The sequence below is a fragment of the Pezoporus flaviventris genome, unplaced genomic scaffold (assembly GCF_033815535.1).
Source record: "Pezoporus flaviventris isolate CSIRO_AGI_PZ_B2104156 unplaced genomic scaffold, CSIRO_AGI_Pfla_v1 ptg000033l, whole genome shotgun sequence".
NCBI lineage: Eukaryota > Metazoa > Chordata > Aves > Psittaciformes > Psittacidae > Pezoporus > Pezoporus flaviventris.
The window spans coordinates 2,567,371-2,585,711 of NW_026892581.1; the positions used below are offsets into that span (position 1 = coordinate 2,567,371).

At 59.1% G+C, this 18,341-nt stretch overlaps 1 protein-coding gene across 1 annotated transcript; it reads right to left on the reverse strand.

Moving 5' to 3' along the window:
- Positions 1-9,016: 9,016 nt before the first annotated feature.
- LOC133273557 (uncharacterized) lies at positions 9,017-14,167 on the reverse strand. Its single transcript, XM_061461857.1, is given in 21 exon segments — positions 9,017-9,213; positions 9,302-9,415; positions 9,471-9,505; positions 9,507-9,602; positions 9,800-9,857; positions 9,934-10,037; positions 10,127-10,201; positions 10,608-10,752; positions 11,636-11,781; positions 11,872-11,953; positions 12,202-12,257; positions 12,361-12,400; positions 12,504-12,641; positions 12,694-12,709; positions 12,795-12,929; positions 13,026-13,146; positions 13,356-13,380; positions 13,628-13,774; positions 13,884-13,926; positions 13,929-14,036; positions 14,149-14,167. Coding segments are annotated over 21 exon segments (1,878 nt in total). The 3' UTR covers positions 9,017-9,038.
- Positions 14,168-18,341: the final 4,174 nt, after the last annotated feature.

Below are 18,341 nucleotides of genomic sequence, written 5' to 3' on the forward strand. Positions count from 1 at the left end.
TACATGAACAGGGCAGGCCTGGTTGGTCTGGCCTTGCCTGGCCTTACCTGGCCTTGCATTGACTGTCCTGGACTTGCCTTCTATTACCTTGCCTTGCCTTGCCTTCCATTGACATGACTTGCCTTGCCTTCCCTTGCCTTGCATGGCCTTGACTTGCATTGCCTTGCTTTGCCTTGCCTTGCCCTGCTGGCCTTCTCTGGCCTTGTCTGACCTGGCCTTACCTGGTCTGGCCTGGCCTTACCTGGTCTTACCTGGCATGCATATACTGTCCAGTCCTGGACTGGCCTTGCCTTGCCTTGCCTTGCCAGCCTTTCCTTTCCTTTCCTTTCCTGACCTGGCCTTACATGGCCTTACATGCCATGCCTGGCCTTCCCTGACCTTGCATGCATTGGCTAGTCCTGGACTGGCCTTGCCTTGCCTAGCCTTACCTTGCCTTGCATGGCCTTGCCTTGCCTGGCCTGTCCTTGCCTTCATGGTTTGGCCTGGCCTGGGCTTACCTGGCCTTGCCTGGCCTGTCCTGGATTTGCACTGCCTGTCCTGGACTTGCCTTGCCTTGCTTTGCCATGCCTTGCCTTGCCTTTCCTTGCCTGTCATTTCCCTGCCTTGCCTGGCCTTGCCTGCTTGACTTTACAGGCCTGGCCTGGCCTGGCCTGACCTTGCCTGACCTTGCCTGGCCAGTCCTGGAAAGGCCTTCCCTTGCCTGGCCTTGCCTGGCCTTGCCTTTATGGCATGTCCTTGATTTGGCTTAGCTGGCCTTACATGATCTTGCGTTTCCTGTCTTGGACTGGCCTTTTCTTGCCTTGCCTTTCCTGGCCTTGCCTGGCCGGCCCTCCTTTTGTATGACCTGGCCTGGCCTTTCCTGGGCTGGCCTTGTCTTGCCTTACCAGGCCTTCCATTGCCTGTCCTGGACATGCCCTACCTTGCCTTTCCTCACCTTGTGTAGCCTTGCCTTGCCTTGCCTTGCCTTTCCTGGCCTTACCTTGCCTTTGCTTGCCTTCCCTTGACTGGCCTTGCCTGGCCTAGTCTTGCCTATCATTGCCTTGCATTACATTCCCTTGCATTGCCTTGCTTTGCCTTGCCTCGCCTCGCCTCTGCTGGCCTTGCCTGGCATGCCCTGGTTTTGTATGACCTGGTCTGGCCTTTCCTGGCCTGGCCTTTCCTAGCCTGGCCTTTCCTAGCCTGGCCTTGCGTTGCGCTACCAGGCCTTCCATTGCCTGTCGTGGACTTGCCTTACCTTGTCTTGCCTTGCATTGCCTTCCCTGGCCTTGGCAGGCCTGGCCTGGTTTGGCCTTGCCTTGCCTGGCCTTGCATTGCCTGTCATGGCCTGGCCTGGCCCGGCCTTGCCTTCTCTTCCCTTGACTTGCACTGAATTGCCTGGCCTGTCCTGCCTAGGCCTGGCCTTGCCATGCCTTGCCTGGCCGGCCCTTGCCTGGACTGGCCTGCCCTGGCCTGGCCTCGCCTGGCCTGACCTTGTCTTGCCTGGCAATCCCTGGCCTGCCCTTACATCTCCCTGCCTGCCCTGGCCTGGCCTGCCCTGAGATTGCCTGTCCTGCCATGCCTGACCTGGCCTGGCCTTGTCTTTCCTGACCTTCTCTGGCCTCGTCTGCCCTGGCCTTTTCTTACCTGGCCTTTTATTGCCTGGTCTGGCCTGGCCTTCCCTGCTCTTGCCTGGCCATGCCTGGCCTGGCTTTTCCTGGCATGTCATAGCCTGGCATTTCCTTACCTGGAATTGCATTGCCTGGCATGGCCTGGCCTTGCATTCCCTTCCCTTCCCTTGCATTGCTCTGAATTGGATTGCCTGGCCTGGACTCACCTGGCCTTGAATTACCTGGCCTTGCATTGCCTGTCTTGGTCTTGCCTTTCATTGCCTTGTCTTGCCTTGCCTGGCCTTGCCATGACTTGCCTTGCCTTGCCAGGCCTGGCCTGGCTTTCCTTGCCTTGCGTTGCCTTGCCTTCCCTTGCCTTGACTTGCACTGACTTGCCTTGCCTGGCCTGGCATGGCCTGGTTTTGCCTTGTCTTGCCTTGCTTTGCCTGGCCTTGCATTGCATGGCCTTGCCTAGCATTGATTGGTCTGTCCTTGCCTCGCCTTCCCTAACCTATCCTTTCCTCTCCTTGCCTTGCCTTGCCTTACCTTGCCTTGCCTAGCCTTCCCTTGCATTGCTTGCCTTGCCTTGCCTGGCCTTGGCTTGCCTTGCCTGGCCTGACCTTGCCTGGCCTGGACTTGCCTTGCCTTGCCTTGACTGTCCTTGCCTGGCCTGGCGTTGACTTGCCTTGCCTGGCCTGGCCTTCATTTGCCTTGCCTTTCCTTGCCTTGCCTTGATTGTCCTTGCCTGGCCTGGCCTTGACTTGCCAGGCCTGGCCTTCATTTGCCTTACCTTTCCTTGCCTTGCCTTTATTGGCCTGGCCTTGCCTAGCCTGTCCTTGCCTTGCCTTGCCGGGCCTTGCATCTCCTAGCCTGGCCTGGCCTGGCCTTGCCTTGCATTGTCTTGCCTTGCATGTCCTGGCCTGGATTTGCCTTGCATGGCTTGGCCTGGCCTTGCCTTGCCTAGCCACGCCTTGCCTTGCATTGCACTGACTTGCCCTGCCTGTCCTTGCCTTCTCTGGCCTAGACTGGCCTGGCATGGCCTGGCCTTGCTTGGCCTTGCTTTGCCTTGCCTTGTCTTTAATGGCCTTGACTGGCTTTGCCTGGCTTGCCCTTACCAAGCCTTCCCTTGCCTGTCCTGGCCTTATATTACTTGGCATTGCATTGCCTGGCCTGGCCTAAGTTTGCCTTGTCTTGTCTTGCCTTGCCTTGCCTTGTCTGGCTTGGCCTTGCCTTGCCCTGCCTAGCCTTGTCTGGCTTGGCCTTGCCTTGCCTTGCCTAGCCTTGTCTGGCTTGGCCTTGCCTTGCCTTGCCTAGCCTTACCTTGCGTTGCCTTGTCTTGCCTGGCCTCGCCTTGCCTTGTCTTGCCTGGCCGTGCCTTGCCTTCATGGCCTGGCCTGGCCTAGGCTGGCCTTGACTTGCTTGGCCTTGCCTGGACTGGCCTTGCCTTGCCTAGCTTTTTTCTTGCCTTGCCCTACCTGGCCTTATCTGGCCTTGTGTTGCCTGTCCTGGACTGGCCTTGCCTTGCATTGCCTTACCTGGCCCTACCTGGCCTAGCAGTCGCTGTCCTGGAGTGGCCTTGCATTGCCTTGCCTTGCCTTGAATTGCCTTGCCTTGCCTTGCCTTGCCTTGCCTTACTTACCAGGCCTTACCTGGCCTTGCATTACCTCTCCTAGACAGTCCTTGCCTTGCATTGCCTTGCCTAGCCTTGCCATGCCTTGCCTGGCCTACATTGCCTTACCAGGCCTTCACTGGCCTTCCATTAGCTGTCCTAGACTGTCCTTGCCTTGCCTTGCCTCTCCTTGCCTTGCCTTGCCTTGCCTGGCCTTGCCTTGACTGGCATGGCCTCTCCTGGCCTTGCCTTACCTGGCCTTGCCTGGCCTGGCCTGGATTTGCACTGCCTGTCCTGGCCTTCCCTTGCCTAGCCTTGCCTGGCCTGTCCTGGATTTGCACTGCCTGTCCTGGCCTTCCCTTGCCTAGCCTTGCCTTGCCTGGCCTGGCCTTCCCTTGCCTTGCATGGCCAGGCCTTGCCTTACCTTTATGGCCTGGCCTGGCCTTGGCTTAGCTGGCCTTACATGATCTTGCATTGCCTGTCTTGGACTGGCCTTGTCTTGCCTTGACTTGCCTTTCCTGGCCTTGCCTGGCCTGCCCTCCTTTTGTATGACCTGGCCTGGCCGGGCCTTGCCTTCATGGCCTGGCCTGGCCTAGGCTGGCCTTGACTTGCTTGGCCTTGCCTGGACTGGCCTTGCCTTGCCTAGCTTTTTTCTTGCCTTGCCCTACCTGGCCTTATCTGGCCTTGTGTTGCCTGTCCTGGACTGGCCTTGACTTGCATTGCCTTACCTGGCCCTACCTGGCCTAGCAGTCGCTGTCCTGGAGTGGCCTTGCATTGCCTTGCCTTGCCTTGCATTGCCTTGCCTTGCCTTGCCTTGCCTTGCCTTACTTACCAGGCCTTACCTGGCCTTGCATTACCTCTCCTAGACAGTCCTTGCCTTGCATTGCCTTGCCTAGCCTTGCCATGCCTTGCCTGGCCTACATTGCCTTACCAGGCCTTCACTGGCCTTCCATTAGCTGTCCTAGATTGTCCTTGCCTTGCCTTGCCTCTCCTTGCCTTGCCTCTCCTTGCCTTGCCTTGCCTTGCCTTGCCTTGACTGGCATGGCCTCTCCTGGCCTTGCCTTACCTGGCCTTGCCTGGCCTGTCCTGGATTTGCACTGCCTGTCCTGGCCTTCCCTTGCCTAGCCTTGCCTGGCCTGTCCTGGATTTGCACTGCCTGTCCTGGCCTTCCCTTGCCTAGCCTTGCCTTGCCTGGCCTGGCCTTCCCTTGCCTTGCATGGCCAGGCCTTGCCTTACCTTTATGGCCTGGCCTGGCCTTGGCTTAGCTGGCCTTACATGATCTTGCATTGCCTGTCTTGGACTGGCCTTGTCTTGCCTTGACTTGCTTTTCCTGGCCTTGCCTGGCCTGCCCTCCTCTTGTATGACCTGGCCTGGCCTGGCCTTTCCTAGGCTGGCCTTGTCTTGCCTTACCAGGCCTTCCAGTGCCTGTCCTGGACATGCCTTACCTTGCCTTTCCTCGCCTTGTGTAGCCTTTCCTCGCCTTGTGTAGCCTTTCCTCGCCTTGCCTTGCCTTGCCTTGCCTCGCCTCGCATCGCCTCGCCTCGCCTGGCCTGGCCTTGTCTTTGCTTGCCTTGTGTTGACTGGCCTTGCCTGGCCTAGTCTTGCTTTGCATTGCCTTGCATTACCTTCCCTTGCCTTGCCTTACTTCCCTTGCCTTGCCTTGGCTGGCCTTGCCTGGCATGCCCTGGTTTTGTATGACCGGTCCTGGCCTGGCCTGGTCTGGCCTGGCCTTTCCTGGCCTGGCCTTGCCTTACATTACCAGGCCTTCTATTGCCTGTCGTGGACTTGCCTTACCTTGTCTTGCCTTGCATTGGCTTACCTGGCCTTGCCAGGCCTGGCTTGGTTTGGCCTCGCCTTGCCTGGCCTTGCCTTGCCTGTCATGGCCTTACCTGGCCCAGCCTTGCCTTCCCTTCCCTTGACTTGCTTTGCACTGAATTGCCTGGCCTGGCCTTCCCTGGCCTGGCCTTGCTGTGCCTTGCCTGGCCTTGCATCTCCTATCCTGGCCTGGCCTTGCTGTGCCTTGCCTGGCCTTGCATCTCCTATCCTGGCCTGGCCTGGCCTTGCCTTGCATTGTCTTGCCTTGCATGTCCTTGTCTGGATTTGCCTTGCATGGCTTGGCCTATCCTTGCCTTGCCTAGCCACGCCTTGCCTTGCCTTGCACTGACTTGCCCTGCCTGTCCTCGTCTTCTCTGACCTAGCCTGGCCTGGCATGGCCTGGCCATGCTTGGCCTTGCTTTGCCTTGCTTTGCCTTGCCTTGTCTTAGCTTGTCTTTAATGGCCTTGCCTTGCCTTGCCTTGCCTGGCCTTGCATCTCCTGACCTGGCCTTGCCTTGTCTTTAATGGCCTTGACTGGCCTTGCCTGGCCTGGCCTTACCAAGCCTTCCCTTGCCTGTCCTGGCCTTATATTACCTGGCATTGCGTTGCCTGGCCTGGCCTGGCCTAAGTTTGCCTTGCCTTCCCTTACCTTGCCTTGCCTGGCCTTGCCTGGCCTGGCCTTGCCCTGGCTGGCCTTGATTGGCCTGACCTTGCCTGCCCTTGCCTGGCCGGGGCTCTGCTGTCCCTGGTTTTGCCCGGCATGGCCTTGTGTGGCCTGTCCTTTTCTGGCCTGGCCTGGCTTTGCCTTCCCTGTGATTTCCTGGCCTTGCATTGCCTTTATTAGCCTGGCCTGGCCTGGCCTGGCCTGGCCTGGACCTGACCTGCTTGGCCTTGCCTGGCCTTTCCTTACCTGGCCTTACCTGGCCTTGCATGGCCTGTCTAGACCTGGACTAGCCTTGCCTTGCCTTAACTGGCCTTTCCTTTCCTTGCCTGACCTGGCCTGGCCTTCCCTTCATGGGCCTTGCCTTCCCTTCCCTTGCCTTGTCTTGCCTCTCCTGGCCTGGACTCGCCTGTCTTGCCTGGCGTTACCTTGCCTTGCCTTGCCTTGCCTTGCTTTGCTGTCGTGGTTTAAACCGAGCCAGACAGCTTGTTCACTCACTTCCCCCCAGGGGACTTGAGGATATCACGGAAGCACACAATGGTTTGGACTGGGAGGGACCTTAAAGCTCCTCCAGCTCCAACCCCTGCCACTGGCAGAGACAACTTCCGCTAGAGCAGCTTGCTCCAAGCTCCATTCAACCTGGCCTTGAACACTGCCAGCCATGGGGCAGCCACAGCTTCTCTGGGCACCCTGTGCCACTGTCCCACCACCCTCACAGGGAACAGCTTCTAAGATCTCATCTCAATCTCCCCTCTCTGTCATGTTAAAATCGTTCCCCCTTGGCCCATCCCCACAGGCCCTTGCTCTCCCCACAAGAAATGAGGGCAGATCCCAGGATCATCCCTCGGAAGCCGCAGCGCTCCGCTGCCGGCTCAGCCAGCCCAACTCACACACCGAGTCCAAAGCAGCCACTCTGGGGAAGTCTCTTGAGGTTTTCTGGCAACTCCTACAGCACCCCAAGATCGCCATCGCCACCCACCTCGTTCCACGCTCCTCTGTCCACAGGCGGCACCGGCTCCGAGACACCAAGACGGGAACCACCAGAGGAGCTGCTCTTGCCTCCTCCATCAGTAGCTTGTGTTCCGTGGGGCAGCTGTCGTCTCCCGGTGCCTCTGCTGGAGGGTTCCATGGGGTTCTGCGGCCTCACACACCTGAACACAGGGAGTTCCAGAATCAGCCACCCCTGTGGTCTCCATGTCCCCAAGGTCATTGTGATGCAGGAGCTCTGACTGGGTCCATGGGGAGCTCTGGAGGTGCTGCAGGCATTCTCTGGGATTCTCTAGGGGTATCCCTAGGATGCCCTGGGAGTGCACAGAGACACAGGGCCGTGGAGCAAGCTGCTCTAGTGGAAGGTGTCCCTGCCCGTGCCTTTGGGGGCTGGAGCTGGGTGAGCTTTAAGGTCCCTTCCAGCCCACTCTGGGATTCCATGATTCTCTGCTGTGCCAATGTCGGTCCCTCTCCACTCCTCGTAGGTGGCCGTGACGCCCTGTTCCACGGCCCACGTTGAGCTGTGACCCCTCGCATGCTCCACCTCCAGACCAAAGGCACTGAGGAAGAGCAGCCCGTGAGGGACCTCCCCGAGCCGGCTGGGCAGAGGCTGGTCCCCCCGCAGCGACTCCTGGAGCACCCCTGGGTGCCCTCAGCTTCCAAAACGATGGGGGGGGATGGTCCCCAATGAACACAACCTCCCATCCCCACCCGGGGGTGTCGGGGGTGGGGATCTCCCCCCTCTTTATACCCGGGATGGGAGAGGGGAGGAAAAAGGGGGGATGGGGGGGGTCGATCCGAAGCCTTATTGACACCGATGTAAATAGCCCGGGGGGGCGGGGAGGGGAGGGAAGGCAGGAGGCGTCACCTTAAGAATGTATAAAAAGGAAAATTAACCAATAAATAAAGATTTCACAGGAAATCGAGGCCTCTTCTCCCCCCTACCCCCGCATTTCGGCCTTTCCCCATCCCCGTTCGGCGATGCTCGCCGCACTTTCGGGTTGGTTGCTAGGCAACGGGGTCTCCACATACCGCTTCCTGCGTGTTGCCAGGCGACGGCCAGTGAGCTTCCACCGCGCTGCGCGTTGCCAGGCAAACTTGCCCCCCCCCCTCCAGCCTCGATCTGGCGACCCTTGCCTAGGCAACAGCCAATGAGCTCTGAGCTCCCCAACTCGTGTCCCCATTTAAGCCCGTCCCGGCTGCCCCCCATGGGGCTGAATATGGGGCTTTTCCTTGCCCCTGCCCCCCCATTTGTCCCCTCTTCCCCTCCCCCCCTTATGCCCCCCCATTCCCCCTCCCCCTTTTTCCCACCCCCATTCCCCACATTCCTGCCATTTCTCCCCCTCTCCCTCCATCCCTCTCCATTTCTCATCCCACCGTTACCCCCCCCCTTATTTACATGCAATTAGCCTAGGACCTGCTTTACTCACACGCAGTTCATGTAGGGTTGACCTTATTTAAATGTTACTAACACAGACACTTCCTTATTTACATGTTATTAATGGAGGGCCTACTTAATTTGTGTCCTTTTAGTGGAGGACCTGCTTTATTTACATGTCATTAACATGGAGCCACTCGTATTTGCACGTTCTTACTGTAGGACCTCCTGTATTTACATGGTGCTGTGCCAGGACCTCCTGTATTTACTCACTTATTAATGTAGGACCTATTTTATGTACAGTTGCTGTCGGATCTGCTCTATTGACAGGGTATTGGGGCAGGACCTACTTCATTTATGGGCCCTTATTGTAGGTCCTACTTTATCGGGGAGGTATTATTGTAGGACCCAATTTGTTGAGGGAGTTATTAATATAGGGCTTACTTTATTCATATGTTGTATTTACAGTTTCATTACTGTAGGACCTACTGTCAGGACCCGCTTTACTAAGTAACTTATTTACAAGTTCTTAATGTAGGATCTACTTTTATGTACCTGTTATTAACATAGAGCCTGTCTAATTTACATATTCCTGTAGGTCCTACTTTATTCCCAGGCTGTTATTGTAGGTCCTGCTTGATTAGGGAATTTATTATGTCAGGACCTGCTTTGTTTAACACTTTCGTTACTGTAGGACCTGCTTTATTTATGTGTTACTGTAGGCCACACATTATCTGTGCATTGTTATTGGAGGCTCTGCTTTGTTGACATGCTGTTATTGTAGGCAGGACGAGTTTATTAACAGGAGACATGCTTTGCATCTCATTAACATGGGCGCAACCTCATTTACATATAATTAACACAGGACCTGCTTTATTTACTGCTTTATTTCTATAGGACCTACTCTATTCCGCTTCCAGGACCTCCGCCTTGTGGCCCCGCCCTCCTCCAAGCCCCGCCTCCTGCACCCCATCCAATAGGAGCATCTGATGAAACCGAGGCTCAGGGGCGGGGCTTGCTCTGGTCACACCCTTCCTCGTCGCTGGTGGGCGGGGCTAAGGGGAGGGGGCGGTGCAAGTTCAGAGCACAGGTGGCCTGGGACCAGCACTTCAGCCAATGGGAGAAGGGGATGTTGCTGGGGGGCGTGGCTGGTATCCACTGAGCCGGCTGCTCCCACCTATGGGAGACAAAGGAGGGGGGAAGGGGGGATGTGACATCACACATGGTGGGCGTGGCCTCTCACAGACCCAACCTCGCCGCCTCACCATTGGCTGATGACGTCCTGGAGGTGGGGCCAGCCCTCGAGGCACTGCTGGACCCGAATGGACAGCGCCTGCAGCTGGGGAGGAGCTCGGCCATGGCCACGCACTCCGCGGGGGCTGCAAAGGGGCGGGGTCAGCGCAGGCCACACGCTCACCCCCCCATCTCCTTCACTCACCGCGGGGTGGGCGGGGGTTCCAGGGTCCGCCCCTTCCGCTGACGACGCCCCTTCCGCTGACCACGCCCCCTGCAGCTGTTCCAGCTCCCCCGCAGCTCTGCTGCCCACAACAGTGCCCCCTGTGGGGGCTGAGGCACAAACACCCCTGAACAACGGCCCCATTGCCCCTCCCCCCTTTATGGCCCCTCCTTCCATTGCCCCTCCTCGTTTATGGCCCTCCCCCATTTATGACCCCTGCCCCCTCTATGGCCCCTCCTTCAAATTCCCCTCCCCCTCTATGGCCCCTCCTTACAATTCCCCTCCCCCTTTATGGCCCCTCCCCCACCTCACTCTCTGCCATTCCTAGGGCGCGTCTGATTGGCTGCAGTGGGCTGTGGGCGGGGCTAAAGGGAGAATGGAGGGGTCAGCACAGCCCTTCCCCCCCCTCCCCCACCACCCTTCCCCCCCCAATTCACTCACCTCGGGGGGAGGGGCACCCTCTCCTTTCCCAGCATGCTCAGCGCTTCCTGCAGCCGCTGCCCTTCCCCCTGCAGCCCTGGGGGGAGCCGCACAGCTCCTCGGGACTGAAAGGGGCGTGGCCAAAGCTCTGAGGCCTCACCCACTCACCATTAAGCCCCGCCCCACTTCCCTCCCCCTCTTTGCTCATGTGGGCCTGCAGGAGGTGCAGCTGCGCCCGGAGCTTCTCATTGGATGGGGCCAGAGCCCGGAGCTGGATCCAGCGGCGGGACTGGAAGGGATGGAGGGGGGGGACACAAGGAAATGAGGGACCCCAAAGCCATGGGAGTGACCCAAATACCCCTCAAGACCCCAAACACCTTAAATATCGCCCCATATTTCTCCCCAAAACCTCTTCCTTCACCCCAAACCCATCCATAAGCCCCAGATCCCCCTCCCAGCACTGCTGAACCCCAAAATCCCCCCTAAAGCCCCAAACTCCTCTATATCATCCCCTATAGACCCAAAATCCCCCTCCAGGACCCCCAAATATCCCGAATCCCTCACAAAAAGCAGCGCTGGGACCCTTTAGGGACCCCAACCCCTCCCCATAACCATCAAATTCCACTTCCCAGACACCCCGCCCCAAGCCCATCAGGATTCCCCCCAAATCCCCATAGTCCCCCGTTGGCACCCACCAGCCGCTGCTTCCCCTCCTGTAGCTGCCTCCTCAGTGGCCCCAGGGCAGCTTCTGGGGAGTCCATGGGGCTGCCCCGTAGATCCTGGACCTGCTGGATCAGGGCCTCCCGAGCCCCTGAGAGCCCCGCGGCCTCCAGCATCAACCTGGGGGGCAACGGGACCCCAAAGCCAAACGCTGAGGGGAGCTTGGGGGACCCAAAGGGTTCCAGAACACTTTTTTGGGGGGGGACACCCTAAAAGGGCTGCAGGGAACATGGAGGGGTTGGGGGCACCCCAAAGGGTCTCAGCACTGGGATTAGGGAGAATCTGGGGGTTCTTTAAGGACCCCTATGAGCCCAGCACCCACTTCAGAAGGAAACCCAGTGGGGTTTAAAGTATAGAGGGGGCCCCTAAAGGGTTTTGAGGTTCAGGAGTGGGGAGGAAAAGGTCACGGGGGAGGGCCCAGGGGCAGTTTTCTGGTGCAGGGGGTGAAACTGGGCTGCAGGATGCATTTGGGAGGGTCCTTCAGAGGGTTTTGGGGTGCAGAGGGGGTGTTTTGGTACGCAGAGAGGGGCCGTTTTGGGCTTCACGGGGGTTGTTTTGGGGTGCAGGGAGGGTACATTTGGGGTGCAGGTGTGTTTTGGGGTACAGGAGGGTGGTTTCGGTGTACAGGGGGGAGTTTTGTGATGCAGGGGATTGTTTTGGAGTGCAGGGAGAATAGTTTTGGTGTGTAGGGGTTTGTTTTGGTATGCAGGGGGTGTGTTTTGGGGTGCAGCAGGGATGGTTTTGGGGTGCAGGGGGGTTTTGCGATGCAGGGGAGTGTTTTGGGGTGCACCATGTGGTTTTTGGGTGCAGGGAGGTGTTTTGGGCTGCAGAGGGGATGGTTTTGGAATGTGGAGTGGTTGTTTTGGGATGCAGGGGCTGTGTTTTGGGGTGCAGGGGGATGGTTTTAGGGTGCAGCGGGGTGTTTTGAGATGCAGGGGGAGTGTTTTGGGGTGCACATGTGGTTTTGGGGTTCAGGGAGGTGTTTTGTGGTGCAGGGCTTTACCTGGCAGCCTGCTGGGCTTTGGGGTCCCCCTCCAGGCGCTGCTGGATCTCCTCCTGCAGCTGGAGGAGCCGGAGCCTCAGGGGGGACAGGCGGGAGGCCGAGGAGTGGATGAGGTCCCAGAGTCCCCCCACATCCTCCCAGCAGTCCTGGGGGGTGCAAAAGGGGGACCCCACATCAGTGGGGAGCTCCGAGCCCTAAAGCACCCCCAAATGTGCCCCTCAAGTCCCCCCATTTACCTTGATGAGGGTCTTCATAGGGGGCTGAGCATCAGGGTCAGGGTCGGGGTCAAGGTCAGGGCTGATTTTGGGGTACCCCTTCCTGCAATGGAACAAGGGGGGAGGGGGGGAGGATGCAATCCCTGCCCCTCTGTTGGCTCCACCAACCGGTAGCCCCGCCCCTTCCCTAGTGCCCTGGGGCCACACCCTCAGAACCTTATAAGGGAAGTCCTGCCCACTTTAAGCTGCACCCCCAGCTGCCCACTGGCTCTGCCCCTTCCCTAAGCTCCACCCCCTCCCAAAGCCCCACCCCTCCTAAGCCCCTCCCTTCTCCTAAGCCCCTCCCCTCACCGCAGTGTCTGCAGGGCCTCCAGCACCTCCTCTGGGCTGTGTTGGTTCAGCAGTGCCTGGTGGGGAGGGTGAAGGGGGTGTCAGGTCACATGGGGGGGGGGTCACATGACCGTTAGGATCAGTCACCTCCCCCCCCACCCTCCCCCCTTGGGCACCCACCTTGGCCTCCTGCAGCCAGAGCAAGGTGAGGTCCTGCGGCCTGGGGGGGCAATGGGAAGAGCAGGGGGGTTGGAGGGGTGATGGACAGGGAGGAGTTTATGGCAGCAATGGGCGGGGCTTGCCCCGAAGGGGGCGGGGCTTACCTCGACAAGGGGCGGAGCCCCAGCAGCTCCTCCAGGGCCTCCTCCGGCAGCTTGCACACAGCCTGGGGGGGGGGGGCGGGCGGGGCAATGGGGGCGTGGCCACGCTCAGACCCCTCCCCCGTCCATAAGCCCCTCCTCCTTCCCAATAAGCCCCACCCCTTCTTACCGGCAATTTCGACATTAGTCCCACCTTTGGCCCCAGCTCCCTGCAAGCACAGAGCATCATGGGAATGCTGCCCCCCGCCCCCATTGGGATACCCATGGGGAAACCCCGCCCCCTCCTCGCTCAACGGTGGGCGGAGCTTATCTGGGCCCCCTCCCTCCGCAGCCGCAGCCCCTCCTGCGCTGCCTCCGCCCCCAGGGCCCGATGCTCCGCCCCTCGGCGACGCTCCGCCCCCTGGCGGTGAAGCTCCGCCCCCAGTGCCTCTTTTATAAGGAAACAAAGGGGGCAGAGCCTCAGGTCAGGTGACCGGTAGCCCCGCCCCTTTACCCCCCACCCCACCGCCCCCCCAATGAACTCACCCAGCTTCAGCACCGCTGCCCCGGCCTCGCCCACGGCCCCGCCCATCACTTTAAGCTCCGCCCTCACCTGCTCCAAGGCCTCGCGCACTTCCATATAAGGCGTGCTTGACCCCGCCCCTCCCTGGGGAGAGACACCAAAGGTCACCTGAGGATACCACCCCCCCCATCCTTAAGCACCATTTTTTCTCCCTCCACCACCCCTCAAATTGGCCCCCCCCGCCCAAATCTTGCCCCCCCCATATTTGCCTCCCCCAAACCCCCCAACCCCCCATCCCTCTGGGACCCCCCAAAACCCCATACAGACCCCCCCAAACCCTCCCCCCCCCAAACCTGAATCTCCTCGAGGTGCCAGTACCTGAGCCCCGAGTTAAGGAAGATACGGGGGGGGGGGGGGGGGTTAAGGAGAGGTTGGGGGGGATAATGGGAAGGAATTGGGGGTTCCTGGGGATCCCAATGGGATTTGGAGGGGTCCTAAAGAAATTAGGGGCTCCTGTGCATGGATTTAGGAGAATAAAAGGGGTTGGGGGGGGCCACAGGGGGGAATTGGGGGGTGTTGGGGGGGGTCATCGGATCCCAATGCAAATTTGGGGGGGGATCCTAACAGGCAAAAGGGGTTTGGGGGGGTCCTGAGGGAATTTGGAGGCTCCTTAATGAGCTTGGGGGTCCCCAGAGGGGGCATTTTCGGGGTCCCCCCCTTTTTGCGGTGCAGCGGATACCACAGCAGGTTCCCTTTGATCTTCTTCACATTCCTATAGGAACAACACCCCCCCCCCGGGTATTTTAGGGACTGATCCGAGGTTTGGGGTCCCTCCAGATGTTGCAGTTCCTCCCCCCCAGATGTTGGGGTGCCCCCCTCACCCCGGGTGCCGCACGTGGCCCATGATGTAGTCCCAGATGGGAGGGCGCTTGGGGGCAGCTCCAGCTCGGTCCGGAGCCAGCGGCCCAGCCCCGCTATCATGGCCGAAATTGGCGCGCGGCACGACGGGAGTTGTAGTCCAAGCCGGGCGGCGCCTTAGTGGTGTGGTAGGAGTGTCACACTGCATCATGGGAGTTGTAGTCCAGGCTGGGCGCCGCCCTCGTGGTGCTCTCTGGTTGCCGCGCGGCATGATGGGAGTCGTACTACCGCCTGGCGGCTGTATCATGGTGTTCTATGGGAGCCGCAGGGTATGATGGGAGTTGTAGTCATAACTGGACGCCGCCATAACGGGGCTCAATGGGTGCCGCGCTGCATGATGGGAGTTGTAGTCCCGGCTGGGCACCACCGTAAAGGGACTCTATGGGTGCCGCGTTGCATGATCAGGGTTGTAGTCCCTGTAGTCTATGGGTCTCTATGGGGTCTCTATGGGGTCTCTATGGGGTCTCTGTGGGGTCTCTATGGTTCACTTGGGGTCGCTTTCTGGCTCTCTGCGGTGTCTATGGGTCTCTATGAGTCTCTATGGGGTCTCTATGGGCCTCTATGAGTCTCTGTGGGCTGTGGGTCTATATGGTGTCTATGGGTCTCTCTATGTGGTCTCTATGGGTCCCTGCAGGGTCTGACCATGGAGGGGGGGATCTCTTTACGAGTCCCTTGGAGGGGGAAGCAGCAGCAGCTCCAGTACCAGGATGCAGGGGGCAGAGCTCGAGACCCCGAGACCTCCCCTTACCCCCATTACCCCCCGTTACCCCAAATTGCTCCCATTGCCCCATTACCGCCATTGCCCCCATATAAAGCCATGGAGACAGCAGTGGGTGTGAACCTGTCCCTGCCCCATAGGGTTCCATAGGGGTCCCATCGCCCCCCATCTCCCTCCTTTCCCCCCCAGCCAACGCGCGCTCTGTTCTTGTCGCCCTGCCCACTTCCACGGCAGCCAATCAGCGCCTGGCTCCGCCCACTGCACCGCGGAGCCAATCAGAGCGCAGGGTGGGAGAGTAACCCCCTCCGCTCCCCTCAGCTGACTCCGCCCCCTGTGACGGCCGCAGGCCGTTGAACAAGACCGGTCCCAACCCCGATCCCTGAGGGACCCCACTCGTTACTGGTCTCCAGCCGGACACTGAGCCATTGACCACAACTCTCTGTGTGCGGCCATGCAGCCAGTTCTTTATCCACCGAGTGCTCCATCCATCAAATTGATGTCTCTCCAATTTAGAGACAAGGATGTCGTGTGGGACGGTGTCGAACGCTTTGCACAAGTCCAGGTAGATGCCATCAACTGCTCTACCCCTGTCCATCAGTTCTGTAGCCCCATCATAGAAGGGCACCACATTGGTCAGGCAGGATTTCCCCTCAGTGAAGCCCTGCTGGCTGTCACCAAGCACCTTGTTGATTTTCATGTGCCTTAGCATGCCTTCCAGGAGAATCTGCTCCAAGATTTTGCCAGGCACGGAGGTGAGACTGACTGCTCTGTAATTCCCCGGGTCATCCATTTTCCCCTTCTTGAAAATGGGGGTTATAGTTCCCTTTTTCCAGTCGTCAGGAACTTCACCTGACTTCCATGTTTTTTCAAATATGAAGACCAGTGGCTTAGCAACTTCATTCGCCCGCTCCTTCAGGACCTGTGCATGGATTTCATTAGGCCCCATGGACTTGTGCATGTTCTCCCAAGAGCTTCCGGAAGGGGGCTATGATGTCCCTAGTCTGTTTTTTATTTGCTACATACCTGAAGAATCCCTTCCTGTTATCCTTAACATCCCGAGCCTATCTGAATTCTAACTGGGTCTCAGCTTTCCTAACCTGGTCCCTAGCTTCCCGGAGAAATTCTTCCTCAGCTCCATCTAAACCTGCCCTGGTGCAGCTTGAGGCCATTTCCTCTTGTCCCATCCCTTGTTCCTTGGGAGCAGAGCCCAGCCCCTCCTGGCTCCATCCTCCTCTCAGTCAGTTGTAGGCAGCGATCAGGTCCCCCCCAGTTTCCTCAGCCCTTCCCCATCACCCCTGTGCTCCAGGCCCTGCACCAGCTCCATTGCCCTTCTCTGCCCCGCTCCAGCACCTCAATGTCTCTCTTGTAGTGAGGGGCCCAGAGGTGAACCCAGGATTCGAGGTGCGGCCTCAGCAGTGCTCAGTGCAGGGGCACAACCACTGCCCTGGCCCTGCTGCCGCACTGGTGCTGATCCAGGCCAGGATGCTGGTGGCTTCCTGGCTGCCTGAGCACAAGCTGCTCATGTTCAGCTCCATCAGTCAGCACCCCCAGCTCTTTTCCTATGAGCAGTTTTCAGCCCCTCTTCCCCAAACCTGGAGCATTGCAGGGGGTTGTTGTGGCCCAAGAGCAGGACCTGGCACTTTGCCTTCTTGACCCTCAACACATTGGCCACAGCCCATGGATCCAGCCTGTCCAGATCCCTCTGCAGAGCTTCCTACCCTCCATCCCCCACCACACCTCCCTGGTCTTTTGGTGGAACATCCCAAATTAGGCAATCCCCACTCTGGGGCTGGCCCCCCCAACTCCCTGATACCAGGGATGGGGGAGCTGGGATGCCCCATGGGGTGTGGTTTGGGGGCAACGAGGAGCAATTTGGGGCTGGGTGGCATTGGAGGGGGGGAGCAGCTTTTCTGGGGTACCCCAGTTGGGGGCGGGTGTTTGGTGGGGCTCCTCCAGGTTTTTGGGTCCCTGGGTTCATCTGGGGGGGCCCGGGGTGATGGAAGGATGTGGGTGACTTTGTGCTGCCCCAGGCCCCCACTTGGGGGTCCTGCCTACTTTTGTGCTGCTTCAGGGAAATTTGGGGTTACCCTAGGATTTAGGGGCACCACGATTGCTTTGGGTGCCTCCAGGGCCCTTTGGGGTGCAGTGTGGTTTTGGTTTGCCCCTTTATTGGGGTGACCCTTTTGGGGATCCACCCCCTTAGGCCCACCTAATTCACTGCTGAACCGAAAGCAATGTTGGGGTCCCCCCAGTGTGTTCGGGGTTCCAGAGCATCTTGATGGATCCCCAGGGCAGGTGTTGGGGGAACACCACTTTTCGGAACACCCCTTTTTTAGCAAGTCTGTGCCACTGTGCTGAGCCGGGGTGGCTTTGGAGCTGTGGGCTTTGGGTTTGGGGGGATTTGGGGATTCAGGCTGGTCCACAAAACTCTTTGGGGTGGCTCATTTATTTGGGGGACTCCCTGTCTACCGAGACTGGGGTATCCATCAATCCCAGGGCAGCCGAATCTCATTGGATGCTCTAGGGAGCCCCGTTGAGAGAAGTGGGAGGAATTTGGGTGTTCAGAGGGATTTGAGGGTTCAAGGAACATTTTGAGGTTCAGGGGGGGATCCCCAAAATGTGCTGTAGGGGGCACATTATATTGGGAGATCTCCCATGTACCTGGGTCCCAGGGCCCCCTCAGTCGCTTTTGAGTGAGCAACATTCCCCCAGCATGGAGATGTGTTGAGGGGAAGAGTTTGGGGTTCAGAGGGGATTTTGGCATTGGGGGAGATCCCCAAAGCTCCCCGGGGTGGTGCAGGGATTTGGGGAACAGCCAGTGTCCCAAAGCTAGGGGTTACATTTGACCCAGAGTACCCTGAGTCTTTAGTACCCCTGTTGGCCCATGGCAGTAAATGGAAGGGATTTGGGGTTCGGAAGGGAACTGGAGGTTTAGGGAGATTTGGAGGTTCATGGGAATGCACCCAAGCTCTGCAGGGGACAAATGGAGGCCTCAAACAGGGGCTACAGCCACCAGAGACCACCCCACAGATCACTGGGGCTTTGGGATGGCGGCAGCATCGTGCCCATGACCGCTGGGCACCCAGGGGTGCTCCGGGAGTCGCTGCAGGGGGACCAGCCTCTGCCCAGCCGGCTTGGGGAGGTCCCTCACGGGCTGCTCTTTCTCAGTGCCTTTGGTCCGGAGGTGGAGCATGCGAGGGGTCACAGCTCAACGTGGGCCATGGAACAGGGCGTCACGGCCACCTACGAGGAGTGGAGAGGGACCGACATTGGCACAACAGAGAATCATGGAATCCCAGAGTGGGCTGGGCTGGGCTGGAAGGGACCTTAAAGCTCAGCCAGCTCCAGCCCCCAAAGGCACGGGCAGGGACACCTTCCACTAGAGCAGCTTGCTCCACGGCCCTGTGTCTCTGTGCACTCCCAGGGCATCCTGGGGATACCCCTAGAGAATCCCAGAGAATGCCTGCAGCACCTCCAGAGCTCCCCATGGACCCAGTCAGAGCTCATGCATCACAATGACCTTGGGGACATGGAGACCACAGGGGTGGCTGATTCTGGAACTCCCCGTGTTCAGGTGTGTGAGGTCACAGAACCCCATGGAACTCTTCAGAGGAGGCACCGGGAGACGACAGCTGCCCCACGGAACACAAGCTACCGGTGGAGGAGGCAAGAGCAGCTCCTCTGGTGGTTCCCGTCTTGGTGT